This window comes from Falco rusticolus, chromosome 9 (assembly GCF_015220075.1).
Source record: "Falco rusticolus isolate bFalRus1 chromosome 9, bFalRus1.pri, whole genome shotgun sequence".
NCBI lineage: Eukaryota > Metazoa > Chordata > Aves > Falconiformes > Falconidae > Falco > Falco rusticolus.
The window spans coordinates 3,656,875-3,674,545 of record NC_051195.1 but is presented as its reverse complement, the minus strand read 5'-3'; the positions used below and the strand labels follow the sequence as shown (position 1 = coordinate 3,674,545).

At 41.6% G+C, this 17,671-nt stretch overlaps 1 protein-coding gene across 1 annotated transcript in view; it reads right to left on the bottom strand.

The window, feature by feature from the left end:
• ADAM12 (ADAM metallopeptidase domain 12) overlaps positions 1-17,671 on the bottom strand; it is a 187,357-nt gene that overhangs the window by 132,356 nt on the left and 37,330 nt on the right. Inside the window, exon 3 of the mRNA XM_037400747.1 lies at positions 7,309-7,382. Coding sequence (XP_037256644.1) covers positions 7,309-7,382 — 74 coding nt within the window. The remainder of the gene's footprint in view (positions 1-7,308; positions 7,383-17,671) is intronic.

Here is a 17,671-nt window from a genome sequence, read left to right as displayed (position 1 = left end):
AGACAGGGATTATGATCAAAATGGAATTGTTCATTTTGAATAGTCCATTTCCACGTGTAACATAAAATAATGGAGAATTCATCTGAGAAACTGTACTTCAGTGTGCTCTGTATTTACTAGACCCTCTGAAAATAAATACATGGAACACTGTAAGCAAATTAAATAGCTGGCATCTTTCCCTATAGACTTTTATGAAGGCAACACTGTCCTCTCTGCAAAGCTTTCAGGAGGAGCTGAGATCCCAGGAACCAAGCGTGTGCCAGCAAAATGCTACTAGATAGAAAAAGAAGACAAATTCCAGATACGCTGGACCTACTGTCATGTATCTGCTCTTGTTCAAAGACTTCGGACCCACCCCTGGGAGAGAGCACCAAAGTGAAAATATCTAATAGAAAATTCATTAAAAGCACGTTTAGCTTCAATTTTGACTTGAAAACTCATTTACAATCCTTCCTGTGTTTCTGAAGCCAGAAAGCAATATCCAAAAATGTTGCTGAAAAGTACGAGAATCCTCGTGATTTTGGCCTGGTATCTGTACATGCGTTGTGGATTGGGGACCAAACATCACGGGTAACCATGAGGTACATGGCGATGCAAAGCAAAATTCAGTGTTTCCCGTTTGCTGCCACTGAAACGCTGCTCACTCTTGTTAGAAACGAATCAAAAAAACCTCAACAAACAAAAGCAATCTGAAACCTGCCTACGCAGCAGATAGCAGAAGCATGTGAGGAACACCCAGGAGGTTTGTGAGCAAAGCCTGGGTCCAGCTGGCTGCACCCAGACTTCGCCTGCCAACCTGCAAACAGCCCTGCGCTGCTGGCTGCATGGCCATCACTCCTCCGCACAATGCTCCTGCGCCACGTGGGCTGGCGTGGGACTATCAGTGGGAGATTACGAGGTTTCCAGAAAGTCCTTTCTATCTCTTGTCTCTCCCCTGATTATTTATTTTACAGTCCTAGATGATTACATTTTGCCTGCGTGTTCGTTATCGTGGCAATCAAGCCGACTCCAGCCCACCGGCGGGAGGGGGGAGCACACGTTGCTGATAGCCAGCTCTCCTCCCCGACCTCGCTGCAGAGCGGTGTCAACCTGAAATGCTGAAAACCTCCCATTCTGCAGTACAAAGGCAGGTTAAAACACAGTTCTGAAAATACAGTATTTCTACTGCTGCCATACACGTAGAGGACGAAATCTGAAGCAGGCACTTCTTTATTAAGTTTATTGCACCAGCAAGTACATTTCCCTCTCCATTATTGTTATATATTTAATTGGAAGGTACAGCTCTAGGGTTGCTCTGTCTGACAGACACTGAACAAGCAAAACCTTGTGTTAACTCAGTTCAAAGCTGTCAGCCGATGGAGCTCTGGAAACTGCTATTCTCAGGAAAACATTCGTGCAGAGAAAACAGTGCCTGTCCTACTCAGCACTCTAATTCTTCTGCATGCTCGAGAACAAGCCTTGTCGCTCTGCGGCACGTACAGAAATGTTGAACTTCCCCATATCTCAGTTTTCATACCTGAGAAAGGGGATTTTCCTCCCAGTCCTTCAGATATGCCGAGGCTGCAGGGCAAGAACAGAGCAGCGCTGGCTCTCCTGACCCCACGTACTCCCCCGGACCCTGGGTCTGGGCTGTGGGTGGGACAGAGCCCTCCCTGCTCTCCAGGGGACTTGGCACAGCCCCATTGCCCCACTGCTTTACGGGGCATGGGGAGAGAAGCAGCTTGACTGTGTTAGAGATTATGACATTTGGTCACAAGATCTCCAGAATACAAATTCCAGTCCTTTTATCTGCACCACTTCCAGCATATTATATCAGTGTATAAATATCTTCTCTCGTTGTTCCTTTCTTTTGGTGTATTTATGTAAGGAGAGGAAAAACAGATCCAGAAAGCACCAATTTCTCCCCTGGTGGAGCTGAACCCTTTCACTGCAACACACAGCTCCAAAATGACACAGGCACGGGTCAGCCCCAACCACACAACCTTGACTACCATTGCTAACACCAACCTATGCTAATACCCAATTACAGACCAAATCTTGGTATCTTGGTGCCCACACTAAATATGCCATCCTTATACCACAAAGCTAGAGCAAATACCTGTACCCTTAGAGCCATGGATTGACACCGTCGTTACTGTAGCTGTGGCACCTGAATCTTCACATTTCAGTGTGTGGAGACCATTTGACTGTTACCATTACAGAAGGGGAAAATTGTTACTCGCATCAAAGTGAAACTTTTATTTCAATTAAAGTGAAATCCCAACTGTCATCTCATGCTGAAACGCTGCAGTGCAGCTGCCAGCTCCAGCATTTGCAGATAAACCAGTCAGAGGTCACAGTGTTTTGGCTAAGTTACAGTACAGAATTATAATAGCAAGTATATTCTGACAGGTCCCATTTCTCTGTTGGATATTTGTTTTTTTAGATTTGTTTCCTCTATCTGTATTTCAAGCCATTGATTGTATACAAGCGTGTCAATTCATTAACAAATTTTGTCAGCTATTTTCTTTGGCACTGGAAATGGGTTGTTTCCCTGCTAAATTAATGCAGCTAGAATGTCACTTGCACACCAATCAGGGCTCCTATTCAGAAAGGTCAGGCAGAAAAGAAAACTGCTACTTTTCTTTTAACCAAAGAATACAAAAGATTTCTGAACACTAAAGCCTCATTGGAACAGGTCACATTAGCACCATGCATGAAGACGCCCACTGCCTGCTTTTCGGACCGAGGGAATACTGCTGGATCCTCCTTTGCCCTGGAACTGAGCTTTCCAAGTGACCTCCACTACCAGACCATTACATCCCAATACAGCCCTGGTATTGTGCCTCCATGTAGGAGTGGTAACTCTGCAAGGGAGAAAGGTGGAGGTGCTCTAAACTTCTGGAGATCTCTGGGATCCTAGGGGATTTACAAGATGGGGCCTGGGGTGGATTTTGCCTCCTGATTAAAAAAAAAAAAAAATTACTGAGGGAATAAAAGGCAGCAATCTAACCTCATATATTTCCTTTTTCATATTGCTTTGTTAAAGGCTGTATTATGAACCTGATGAAAAAGAGTGTAAAGTGATGGGGCAATGAACACTGAACTCCACTTCTCGAAAATACTCGAGCGTTTTCTCTCCATTTCCACGGTCCCCTGGGCACTGCCAATGGCCCATCCACCACAGCCGCACTGATGGCACCCTCACTGCTCCCTCTGCAAAGCTGGTCACTGAGGTCCTGCCAGAAGGAAACTCTCCAGGACACACCTGAGGTGCTGCCCACGTCCATGTCCTCAGGGCAAAACCATCCTGCCTCCACACTTGCCCTCACACGCTCTTGGTTTACCTCAGTTTTTTATCTTTACCTGCCATAGACTCAGGTATGCACAGGAGTCAGCCTTGAAAAAGCTCTCTAACATCTGTTCAAAGTTATATTTCTTTGACATCCATAATTATGACCTTTGTCAGCAAATCATTTAAGCATGAAATTAATTTGGAAAATAAGTAATTTCGCTGACTTTACCTGGATTACTTATATGTTTAAAGTTAAAAGAACACTTAAGTACTTTGCTGTATACAGACCGATTTCTGACAGAGTGTAAAATGTTTCCAGTTGAAGAAAAACAGCCAGTAGTCACATACCGTTCTGCTCTCCAGCTCAGATTTAATCTTTCAGGGGTTTTGTTTCATTTACACAATGGTAAGCCTACTTTCCTCTAAAACCAACCTGCTGCAATCAACTTTAAAGGGTTTTATATGTGCACACATTACTGTCCCTTGCACAACAGAAGTGCATCAGTATTATTGATGTAATGCACATCAGTACAGTCAGCTGCTCTGAAGAGTGGTTTATTTTGCAGCTGATCGATGATTTTGCTGATTCTGGAAATCCCTCCATACGACAAGTGTTTCTAAAACACTTAAGGTACTACAGAGCTTAAGGTTCTCAAGAGTGCAATCATATTTTGCAACTAAATCATCGTAAGAAATGTACTCACAATGTAAGCTTGCTAGCAGGTCTTCCACAATTGAAAAATTGAATTCACAGCAAATGATTTTGTTTTTGCAATCACAAATGTGCAATGCCTGAAAATTAATCACTAAAATATTTAATGAATATGTACAAAAGTAATCTTAACAGCTGGAAACCATAAAGAAGACTTTAAACCCTAAGCTGTGAAATTAGGTACCAGTAACTCTTCCAGGAGTAACATATAACATCTTGCCCAGTACATACGAACACATCTTGCTGAGTCTAAATATCAGAAAACACCAAACTGACATTAAATATTTCCATAGATAACAGATGGTTTAACACATCAGTCCCCACTTGGGGTTGCCTAATGCATCTGAATCATGTTTTGAAATATAACTCAAGGTTTGGAAAATCTCTAAGGTTTTCAATAAATGGAGTTTAATGTCAAGACTACTCAAAGCAGCTGTTTCTACTAACCATGGAAAATCACATCCAGTTTTTTTGCATGACCCAATGCAGAAATTATGTAATTTAGGGGTCCCATCCACCTCCACCCCCACCATTCTCCAAGGAATAACATGCTTTACATGAAACTACAGTAAAATAACAGCACACATATCAGAGCTTCATATGTGTTGTCACTTATTACTCAAGAAAAGATGTTTGTGTTTAGCACTCTACTTCTGCCTAAAGCATGCTGATCTAATGGCTACTCCAATGCTCAGCATCAATGCTTTCAAGATATTTAAGACGCATGTTTCATGCCAACATCAGGAAGATGGAGCAGGCTGGAGGAGACAGGGTCTGTACGCACATCTGCTGGTCTTCTCCGCAGCCTTGGAGACGTGGGCAGAAACTGCAACGCGGGAACATTGCTCCCTTCTCCAGGTATGCAATGGCCTTCTCACACCTCTCAAATCCATAATCTACCTTAGGTCCAATCTGGCCCACTGCCACCAGCTGTTATTCTGCTCTGCAGAAATGCATTCTCTCATTTCTCTCCTGGACCTTATTTTTCACTCCACGAACCTGCAGTCCCCCCGACCCTGGCGGCAGCAGCGCCGTGCGCGCTGCCTGTTCCATGCCCCACATGACTCACCTCCTCTGCTGCGCTGGCCTCTCCATGCCAGTGACAAAATGCCCGGCACCGTCACTCCAGACAGAAGAAATGCAACCACCAGCTTCCACGGGCAGGCACAGAGGCCTCGGTACTGTTTGCCCCGGGGAGCACGGAGCAGTCATGCAGACTGATGCACTCTGTTATTTACAGAAACAGGCAACAAACAGACAACCCCCCACAGCCACTGAAGCAATTTCTGCACGGACTTGCAACACTCAGACCATTATTTCTTCTGAAAAATCAAAGTCAGTAATACCAGAGAAAAGGGAGAAATGATTCTGCAAAACCATGGCCAACTTTTTCTGTGGTTTGGGATCTATGAACTGCCCTATGTGCTACGCGGGGCAAACACGGGCAAGGCTGATCGTACCGTTTTACAACACTACCTAGTAGTTCCTGCTAAGATGAGGAACCTCATGTTGTTAACACCATACACAACTCTTCTAGAATGCAAATCTTCTGGTGGACATCCCACCACAGAGATAGGAAAGCTGAAAAGTAATCATTGATAAATACTACATTTCTTAAGGAGCGGATCTCAGCGTCTCCGAATCTGGTTAGGCAAACAGATGCTTATGGAGTTAATTTACTGTACTTTTGTGTCCTGCTTCTAAAAGGGGTGGGGACTGTATCTTACAGTTTTCTAAATCTGACTTTATTACAGGTACAAGAGAGTTTGGTATGTTCAGCAAGGCCTGTATTAGCAGTTTTATGTTCTTTTAATCGCTGACATGGAATGTAAATAGTTTCCTCAATTGCCACATACTTCCCATTCCTGAAGGAAGGCACACCCTTTGACAAAGATTAAAAGAATATAAAGTTAAATCCCTGTTTACTAAAGGAATTAAATTCTCCTGCAGTTACTGAAACAGAGCATGGGGATCCACATACCCTTCAAGGATAGGAAATGAACAACTAAGGAGCATTAAAAATAATGTAAATAAAGCTCAAGTTTTGGGCCTGATGTTGAATAATAAAGTGGACTGGATTTTATCACAGCTGGGTAATGTTAAGAGTTCATCCAAACGACTGGAAATAAAAATTGTTTTCCTACAGAGGACTGAAGAGGTGCCCCATCATTTTCCATTGCAGCTGTCCATCACCAGCCCGAGGCAGCACGTACCGGGCCTCCCTTGGACATTTGCTTTCACATGCACATTCCTTCCTCTTAACACATAAAGCTGCGCCGCTTACATCTATGGTCTCTATTACAGTAAAAAAATACCTCTGCTGCTTTTATTTCACAGCAGGGAAATGTACAGAACACACAGATCCTTGCTAACATTTATAAAAAGTTTTCCCTACGTTGACAGTGATCTTTGGTTTTCCTTTGACGAGCAGCACGTAGCTGTCCTGATCTGGATCCTCACAATGTATTCTGGAGATGCTCTTAAAGGAAAAGGAGTTGAACATTTGAGAAGGTAGACTAAGACTTTGATGACTTTGGTTCCATTTGTCACGTACTTCCAGAGAACTGACTTAATTTCTGTATGGCTCTGTACCCCTTTGTACCGCTCTGTAAAAACTCTGTGGGACCACCTCCAAAGCAGCCCCCACTATCCTGCTCCGAAAGCTTATGGACACCAGCAGGAGTTGCCAAGGGCACATGGGAGAAGATGCAATATTTATGGCTCACAAATAAGGGCTCAAGCTAAGCTTTGGTCTTAAGCCTCGTGAAAAGCGCAAACATCCCATCCAGCCCCTCGCCAGCAAACCCAGAGAGCTCCCACTTCAAAGTCCCGCAGGGAGTAAGCCCAAACCCTTGACTCATCATCCCTAAGCAGATGCCTACAGCCACTGCACGGAGGCAACCATGAACCATGATCGTGGGCAGCATTAGGAAGGATGAGCTCAGCATTAGGAAGGATGAGCTCCCCAAAAGACTTTCCAAAGACTGTAGGAGTTTCCATGTAACTGTAAATAAAAGGTCTTACCACAGGAAAGGAGGACAAACCCAAATCAAATAAAAATAATGATCAACAGGAAAACACTGAGAGGCAACATGCCCATTTTCAGTCCCACATAAATGCAGATGATCATAGAGTTTCTTGCTCTATAAGCAGTGTGCAAATACACTCCAAACTGGAACAAAGAGCTGTTGTTAGGGGCCTGTTCCATAAAGGGACCAGTAGCAAACTTGGCCCCGGGTTACTTTTAAACCATCAATTTTAAAATTATAACCCTTCTCTCAGAACCTCCAGTACAAAGTGAACATGCAACAAGGGTACTTACTCATTCCTCTCCAGACTGATGACTAGATGTTTGCTTTCTGCTTGTATTACAAACTGCAGCAGCGCTGGGTGATTCTGAAAAAGGAAAACAGGAGTTGGCTGAGTCCAAACCCAGAGCCCATCACCCCGCACCCAGCTCTGCCAGGCAGGGGACACGTGTTTGTCACTGCAGGATCAGGCCCTGCTGGGGAAGAGCAAGCAGCTACAAAGAGAAGTGTTCGTGGTGCCGCAGCTCAGCGCGAGCAAACATCGAGAGGCGGCACAGGGCTGCAGGATTTCACACCCAGTCCTCCAGACATCACCGTGTGCCCTGAAGCAATTGCATCACTTGCAGCTTTGCACATCAGAGTGCAACTTGCCTGGGAAGATAAGCGTTAGTGGTGCAGGACACATCAGTTCAGGAGACATCTGAGACAGTTTTGAGTTTTCTCTTTTTCCTCTCCATATAATAGCATACCTACATTAAACACTAATATCTTATTAATGCTCAATCTTGTTGTGCTATTTTTATAAAGTGAGGTACAGATAATCAGGCTGGGGCTTCGCATGACCGTTTTCAGTTTAAGATATCTATGTTCAAAGCTTTAATATCCTGCATTAAGAGCAGACCTGTAGTGCTGTGATCACCGTCAGCAGGGTGGCTCTAATAGAAACGCTTTTTCCCTGAAGGCTGAGTATGCTCAGCATTCACATGTAGAACTGCACATGTGATCATGGAAACTAAACATAATGTACAGTCATGCTGAACTATTTTTTCCCTATAAACAGCTAAATATTTTAATATGTGTTTTAAACTTTTCATAAGGTATTAGGAAGTTTTAGCTTAAAAAATAGAAGAACTGGTGTTGGAGCAATTAAAAATATGGTCAACAGTATTATCAAGTATCTCTGTGAGAACAATAGACAAAGTATTTGTATGTATACGAGTATTTAAGAGAATTTTCTAAACAAGACATCAACAGCAGGGCACACGGAAATCCCAGTTGCACTCCAGCGTGGAGCAGGGATCAGGACAGCTGGATTGCATTTTCAGCACCCTGATGACTGTGTGCAATCTTCATATTGCCATTCCCCTGATTGTAAAACAACTTTTTTTTTTTTTTTTTTTTTCCATCTCAAGCATTCGAAGGTAAATCCACTATTTTTTGGAAGCTGTGAAGGAGCATCAGGAAGGTCTGGTGAGCCATTTGCCTGCAGAGGCAGGAGGGAGCGGAGGCTCCAACATCTGTTTGCAGAAAGAGGCAGTGCACCTATATGGGCTCTTGCAACTGTACCTCAAACGAGACGACACAGTGTACGATATGCCAGTTAACCTTCATCCAAAAGACTGAACTCCCATACATTTTAAGACTGTTTACACTTAACTTACATTTCATTAAACAAACTTACTGGTTTGCGAGACAGTATTTCCTTGTTTTGAAATTCCAACAGTAGCTCAATATATCGGTTGTTCCTCTGTGCACTCAATATGCTTTTCTGAAGATTTATGTCAGCCAGTTGCAGGAGTGAAGCAGAATAATTTTAGGGTTATAGTATTTAATTGATTTCTTGAGAAATGTGTCTGAATTTGTGACTGCTTACAGCGGTGCCTTGATGGAGCCCCGGCTGCGTGACAGTCAGAGCACCCCACCCATGAAATGCAATGGTTTTTAAATTATTTGGAAAATTGTAGATGTTTATTAAAAAGTGAAATTGTGGGGAGGACATCGTAGACTAAACAAAATTGTAATTTTGTTATAATAAAAAATAGCTGACAACTCCCCAGTGCTCTCAGACATTATTAAGCACAGATTGTGACTGACATACCATCACTTTCTTCTAAGTGTCCTGCCCCACTGCTCAGGCAAACCCAAACACGTTTTTCCTCTCCCCATGCAAAACAGCAATATTGAAATTCTGCATCTACGTGAACTTTTCAGAAACCAGATCCCACTGCAATGCTAAATAAATGCTTCAGACTATCCTTGGCATTCAGCAAACACATGGGAGTCATTTATTGGCATGAATATTTAGGAGTGTTGATTACCACTTTAATATTAGTGCATTGGCTCCAAACCCCGTAAGATATACATACTATAGGGTTCTGAGAGAGTAAGATACAATTAGTTCAATATAATACAGTAAAGAATGAAGATATTGCAGTAGCACAAATGGATTCTTTTCAGCGAAAGGTCCTCTGTTAATATGCAAATGATAACTATGTTTATTCATGAGTTCACAGTGGTACTTACTTGAAAGTCAGTTGATGTTAGTAAGCTGTAAAGTTAAAAAAGCAGCTGCAGAAGAAAACAGACTGTCACAAGACAAAAACGTATCTGGGAGAACTCCTAAAGCTGAAACTTCTCTATCGAGCACAACACTGTCCCCAGTTAGGATGCTGGACTGCTTTGTATGGCACACAGGTTCAAATTCTTGCTTTACCATAGATTTTTCTTTCAAACAAACAGCTCATTTCCTTGTTTGCCATCTGGAAAGAGATGAAACTATATTTTTTCTTATTCTGACTGGCAGTCCTAAGCATAAATCCAGTAAAAATCACACGCTGCTCAGGTGGTATAGTGATTGGAAACACATAGGAACTTAAAATGATACAATTCTAATGTGAAAGAAAAATAAATATCATTCAGAAAGGGTGGGTTAGGTCTGAGGGGTGGGTGGGGGTTGTCTCCCTTTTTTTAATGTATACATTTGTGAGATGAACTCAGATCTTTTACTTTTTTTGCAGCAGCGGTGGAGCCTTGCCTAAAGTATTTGCACAGTTCTGCTGCAAGACCTCAAAAGCTCATTTTGAATCTCATGAAGCACTGTAATACTCTCCCCTTACAATCAATATTTTCAAAACTGAGTATCAAGATGAAACAGGAATCACTATAAATACAGATATTAGATTGCTCATTTATATTTTCTCTTTAGAATAATCGAAAAAGCACATACTATTCTGCTCAGAACATTTCAGAAAGAACCACTTGTTATAAGCCTTTCTTAAGAACCACAAAAAATAATTTCCATGCTGATACCAGCATTTATTCCCACATCAATCCCTTTAAAATTATCAAATATGAAAGTAAAGTGAACCTTATGAAGGTAGCATTATTTAAACCATAATGATTGATTTTGCATGGTTCTACCTTCTTTTGTCTACACTGATGTTTCTAGTTCTTTCTACTCTTCAGCTACAGTTTGATGCTTTCTTTTTTGGCAATGTTTTTGTGGCATAAGAGAAGATTTCACCAGTGCACGCAAACTTTTCCCTGATATCCTAAGAGGCAGCACTGACTGCAGGATAATTGAAGTAGTACTCTCCCTAAATTTTCCCTCTTATTTAGGGGATTTACTTTCAAAATCTACATCAAATTGTATCAGCCAAAGAGGAAAAGCATTTTTCCCATTAATTTGCTCCTTGCTTGTTTGCTTGCTGAGGGACGTCGGTTTGAATTGCTAGAAGTGAAACTTAATATTCTGAAGGAAATTAGTGAAAAAACTAAGTTAAGGCTAAGCAAGAATGCTCTCTGATAAAACAAAAAAATGAATAAAGCACTACTTGAACAACTGGAAGCTGGTGAGTCAGCAGCCTGAGTCAGAGAAGCTCTCTTGTTTTCTTACAATGGAACTGAAATCACCGCGCGCTAGTAAAACTAGTTTAAATAGTACAAGTTTTTTAAGTACTGTTAAACTTTTTCTCTTAATCACACCGACCTAGAGATATTAATACAGAAAAAGAAAAGGCAGGATGGCTTGGGATTAAGGGCTTCCCCTGTGAACCTGGAGGTGGTGTTGGGAGCCCAGCTCTACCATGGACTTGTGTAGTGGCTTAGGGACAGCTGTGTTTCATTGTGGGAACAGCAAACCCTCCAGCTGAGCCAACAAGTAACACCTCAGCTCTTCCTGGGCTTCGCTTTCCCTTTCCACCTCTTTCTTCCAACCTGCCTCTGCAAAATGGACATGGCAAGAGCTTTCATCCTCCTTTCTTTGTCTACTCAGCATGCAAACTGTTTGAAAGGCATGCTTCCTAAACACGGAGGTGAGCAAACAGGCACCTTCCTTCTGGTAAAGGCATCAAGGCATTTCAAGAACAGTGGCTCAAAAATAGCAATAATACTTTTTTTCCTTTAGTTGCTCATGTTTTATCACACCACCATGAGTACCAAGTCTCAGTAGCAGATTTTGAACTCATACTTTCCGGGACTGCTTTTGAATAATAATCATATGATAGCCTTAAAAAAAAAAAATAAAAAAAAATCTGGTTTTATGCCTGAAATACTAGTAGCTGTCCATTTGGAGTATGTTTGTTCACCTTGGTGGGATGCCCATTCTGGAATTTGAATACAAAGTTGTTGTCACTGAGCATATTTTTCTGCACAGTAATCTAGGAAAAAGTCTTAATCATTGCTGGATCATCTCTTCCCTTGGGCTGTGGAGCTGGCAGCACTGTGATCACACTGTGGTGCTCTGAGTTTTTCCCCTGATACTGGCTGTTGAGATTGGTATAGAGTACTTCATGTCATTTCTTATTACATTTGAAGAGACAGAAAACTGATTAAGTGGACAGTCCTAATACGTTTACTTTTGTAAATTCCTCTCTATAAAAGATGAAAGATTTTACTGGATTAAGATACATGAGTTAGACCAGCACGTATAGATTTAAATAAATAAAAAAAAAAAGATTCTAGTAATTACATAATAGAAATAAACAGAAAAATCTGTGGGCAAGGGGAAGAGTGTAAATAAACATTAATTCATTTGGAAAGAGAAATGCATTGTGAGCTGTATCAGATGTCCAAACCCAGTATTTGAGAACAGAGATCAGCACAAGACACAGAACCAAAAGGGATGACTCTGCTTCTCTGGTTTCAAAGTTTTAAATTATATCCTAACATGGTAGACTGAAATAGGCAGGTTTGTTTAATCCAACAAAGTGGTTTCTAGCCCCTCCAGAGCTGCTATTAACTTCACTAAAGCCAACTTTGCAACACGGTCAACTTTGCCTGTGGTTGACCTACACCCATGAACTGCTTGTTACATGCCAGACCACAGTTCATGTGAACTGTCCTGACAGGTCACTGGTGGAACACTCCTAGCCTGAAATGGGTCAAAATCGGCAAGATAGTAAGGAAAAAAAAAATTAGAAGAACTATAGATTGCAATTAGTTGTATGCAACAAGGCTTGTTACATTTAACATGGGGCAAATATGAAAACACAGCAAAAACTCATGGACTGTCACATTTAATAATTAGTTGCTTGGACTTTAGATTGAAGCAAGAGAAATATCATCAGTGAGAAGCAGAGGAGAAAGAAGAGATTCTAGAAGCCACTCCAGCCTTGCACAAAGCTTATCATCACTGTACCGGACCATGACAACAAAGTACCATTTTCCCATAGGATGCATAAAGAACACAGAGATTGCAAGCAGTGTGCAGTTTATTTTGACCACTACACAAAGCCAGCCGAGCTGTGATACGGACGTGGTTGTGGCTGGTAGCTTAGCACAGTGTTGTACAAGGCAGGTGGGTGCAGAAGCAAATCCATGCTTGTTTATGAAAACAGGGAGGGGAATAGTGAAACCAGAATATGTTTCTGAAACTTCAGCAGGTGTTTAGAACGAAACTAAATGCATGCGAGTTCATTCACGCAGAAATTACCTACTCACATGGCCAAAGACAGCCGACGAGGACTGCTGCCTTTAGGTTACCTGTTTTCCCCCAGCGTTAACACACATCAAACCAGACTTGATGATGTGATAGTCAAAGTACTCTCCCAGGGGATAATTCAGGAGTATTTTTTAAACCATGCAAAAAGGACCAACATTTACTCGAAGGATAAAACCCTATTTACATTCCCCTGTATGTTCCTGAAAACAGAAATTCCAACACAAAAAAAGTGAGGGTCGTAAGTTTATGTTAGCTCTTAAGCATAGCTCTGGAAATGAAGGACTTTTGAGATATATCAGATAGTTACATTCCACCAAATCTAGATGCTTTTTCTCGTATCTGAAGAGCTAACATCAGGAATTAGAAATTGCATAACTGACGAAAGAATACATTAATTCCAGTAGGGATAAATGCTATGCCATTTTCTGCTATCTATATGAAAAAATACCCCACCTCCCACTCCCCTTTATTTATCACACACTGACCTTCTGTGTCGGTGCTTTCACAAGCTAAAAGGTATGTTTATAGGTATCAGATTTTTGGTCTGGTATTACTCCTCCTCTATCTGTAATACACAAAACTGGGAAATCTATAAGAAATAAAGCCACCTAGGGAATCTTACCATGATAACTGGAATTCAATCCAACAAATGCAAGCTGTCTACAAAGAATATACATTTAAGGTAATTACAATGAGCAACGAATACTATAAATTGCATGCACTGCTTTTAAATCAATAAGTATTTCTTCTTTTACTTTGGGCTTTAGTTTAGAAGTGAACACAAGAGGCTATGTTTCTTGCAAACACCTCCAAAACCAAGTGATATTTCATGCGGACATGAAAAGTATAAACATTTGATTCATATTGTTTTGCAAGTTCCTGAGGGCAGCGAATTCAGCTGTGCTTTCCTTACTGTCAAATGACAAGCATGTATCCCTGTGGCTGTATATAATGAGTAGCAACAAAGAGAACAGAGTATTTTGCAGTTGGTTGGTTGTTTTGGTTTTTTGTGTTTTGGGGTTTTGGGTTTTTTTTTTTTTGTTGTTGTTGTTTTTTTTTTAAATGGCGTAGCAAAGAATCAGAGCCCCTTAACAAATTGGCTGAGCCACTCCAACAACGTAGGAAACCAACGACCTTCTAAGTTTGTTCCAAACTTTAAAATAAAGTGATTCTTTGAAAACAGAATCATCATATTCTTCTCCTTGCTGATGGTAGAAATAGATGCAAGATTCTTCTATCAGGAAGGCACTGTTTCTAACCCAAATTTCTTTTTCTACACACACTCAACCCCCACCCCCCACCCCCGCCTTTTTCAGTACCTCCTTGTATAGCGCAAGAATCTGCTGCTTGGAGGCGGTCAGGCTTTTCCACCCTCTTCTTTGCCTGCCCCCTTCACCACCAGCCAGCGACCTGTCACCTGCTGCCCACCACAAGGCACAGCAGGAACCATTCATTGCCCATGAGGTCCTAAGGCAGGGACAGTGCAACAGCAGCAGCTCTTTGCCTCTTCCCAGGCTTCCTTACAGGAACAGAAAACCCCACCACGGAGCTCGTGTGACATGCATAAAATAGGAGTAACAGAACAACCTTGGGACTGACCCCAAGCAGCAGACTTCTCTTCATAAGCTAAAAAGATTTTCAATCAAAATGAAAAAGCAAAACCAAAACTGTAGGTGCACTGCCTCATACCGCCAGCGGTCCCAGCCCCTGGCCATCAGGTTATTTGGAAACATCTGCTGAAGCTCCAACAAATCTCTATAAAGGGCTATTTAAATTAACAGTTCCTTGCTCACTGTTGGTGTCCCAGGATCCCTATCTAGAGTTAAAAACCCAAGCAAATAAGGCTCAAGAAAGAGGAAACCGAGAAGTTAATTGTGCCAGACCAAAATCAATAAAACTACAGAGCTCTAGCACACAGTTTCCTGGTTTCCATGCAGAAATGCAAAGCTAATGACTACTCTGGGAAAGGGAAAGCATGCTTACAATTTAGCTACATCCTTTTTGTGAGGTATTCCTGATTTACATTTTTTAAAAATTAAAGAATAACTTAGCTAAAACATTCAAAATGTCATAACATTATGAATCAAATAATTCAGGAGTAAATCCAAAATAACCAGTTTGATGTTTTAAAGAAATCTGCATCTTCTGAGGCTGAGTAGCTATGCTATGAATTTATTTGGTGTCAGTAAAAAGTCAGGCATGAAAGCTGAATGCAACATTTACACCATATTTTCATTATCGGGCACTGAAGTTCTGCTGAAGCAGACTTGCGTGCATTTGGCCAGCTAAACGGGGATTAACAGAAAATTCACAACTTTATACATTAAATAAAGTAAAATGTGTTCCTTCTTGCTTTTTAATTAAATCTATGCAGTGCAAATAGGGCAGCCTTGGTTTTTAAAGCAGCTATCCAATTATCTGCTGAACTATATTGGTTAAAAATAGGTCAAAAATCAATACTCCCTTTTCAGGACAAACTTTGAAACTAAAAAAATCTTCCAAAGACTCCTAAAAACAAGTTCAGAAAACAAACATGAGTGAATTATGAAAAAGGGGGCTGGTTTTGCCAACACTTTGAAAAAAGCCGATTGGGAACAAGCTCCGCTATCCTGTGTGTCAGGATGTGGTTTGGGAGAAGGATGCGTGCTGTAATACAAACCAGCCAATGCGAGGTATGGAAGCCCTTCCTGTATCTTTGCAGCAGGATGGATGCAAACCAACATAAACCAGCATTCGGTGTGTATTTATTACACTTCTCTGCGTGCCTGATGACCTGCAAGGAGTCTGCTCCGCATCTGGGAGGGGGTGATTCGTTAGATTCACGAATCACAAAGGCAGGAAGAAAGGAAAATGCAACAACATATGGTTTTGACTGAGTGGGAATGGCTGCACCAAACTGTGAACTCAATTTTGTATTAAGAACAACTAATAAAAATAATAAAAAATACGTATGCTTTCAGCCAGCTCTCATTTATTGCGATGTATCCCAAACAGATCCCCACTTTGGGTGCTGCCTGCCAGCTCCTTAAAGGACTGTCCCCGCAAAGCTCTCTAAGGCCACTAAACGTGGTCATTCAGGTGCTGACCTGGCTCCATGGAGCACAGCACCTTCCACCCGGACCATCGGCATGACTGGCAGGCCCTCAGCTTGGAAGCAGGTCAAGAGCAGTAGTGCTTTTTCAGCTGAGTCTGATGGAGGGGAGTGCTTGCTATCACAACCCATGTTATGGATATGTAGTTATATCATATAAATATATCATCTTTATATCATATATAATATATATTATTATTTTTATATAGAGACCATATAAAATATCATCTTTATATCACATATATCTTATTATATATTATATCATAAAATATATCATATATATCCACATATCTATGTGGATATATAGCTATACAGGAAAGACCCTGCCCTGCCCATCCTCTGACACACGGCGACCTCATCAAAGAGATGGGGCAGGAGGCTGCTTGCAACAGCGCTGGTTTTAACTTTTTGAACAATCAGCAAATAGAAAGGTCTTTTTAATAGTAACGAAACCAACCAAACAACAAACCAAAACAAAGAAACAACCTTGCTGCAGAGTCTGGTTGAAAGACTGGTTAAAAAAATCAGTCCTCTCCTACATAGTTTTTTCCTTACTGTGTTGCCCCAGAAGGTTAAAATAGAAATATCCACAGCCCTGTCAGCCCCTGGGGGAGTGTGGCTTTATATCTGGAAAAGACAACTAGTTACCACACAGCCTTGCAGGTCCAAGGAGCACGTGGCAGCTCACCGTCCCAGCACCTGCTGCGCTACCACGTCTGCTTGTGGCAGCCTTGTGCTATCACCTCTGCACCACCACGGGTCACTCTGCTAGAGAAATGGTGAACACCTGAAAAGTTCAGGCCCAACATCAGAATTTTTTCCCTGATACAAAAATGGACACAAACCTGGCAGAGGAATGAAATAAGCTGGAATTTTCTCAAAGTAAACCCATCGTCATTATGCAGTATTTACACTGTACGTATGAATCACAACTGTTCATTTTGCTATCAAACAGATGGAAGCAAAAAGTACCTCATTGTTGGAATACATTATGTGCTGCTTAAACAATGCTTCGTGGAAGGCTGTGCAAGGAAAACAAACGTGTCTGTTCTGTAGTAAAGTGTTACAAAACAAAACTTAATAGAGCTGGCAGCTAGGAAGCAATTGCAGTGGGTCTGGGTAGACTTAGTGATTGAAGAGAACTCATTGCAGACGGTCCTTTGCAATTTGGGTAATTATAACGTGAGTGAGCAGCTGTTGATATTTGCCAATTTAAAATGTAGGTGAACTTATTTGAGGACTATGCCATGTAAATTTAGTAGATCCCACTTGGATTTAAAACTACCCACAGCTTTTAAAAGTAAAATTCCTCCTCTTTGTAAGGACTCTGGGGACCATGACCTCCTTTTCCCAGGAGTTTGATGACAATGTCATATTCTTCCAACGTACTCAAAAACTCAAGGTCAGGCACGGACTGTGTCAAAGACTGTAGGTCAACTAGTTGCCCACTGTCAATACGTTTTATGCAGCTTACCCCCTTTGTCCTGCCGTACTTTCTGTGAGTATTCCAGTTTAATATCTCTACATTCTGCCACCCACACATCCACTGTGTTTTAACAGAGCTGGAGCTGAACAGCAAACCTGACCCTCTTTAGAGACACCTCTTCTCTCTGTCCATGCACGT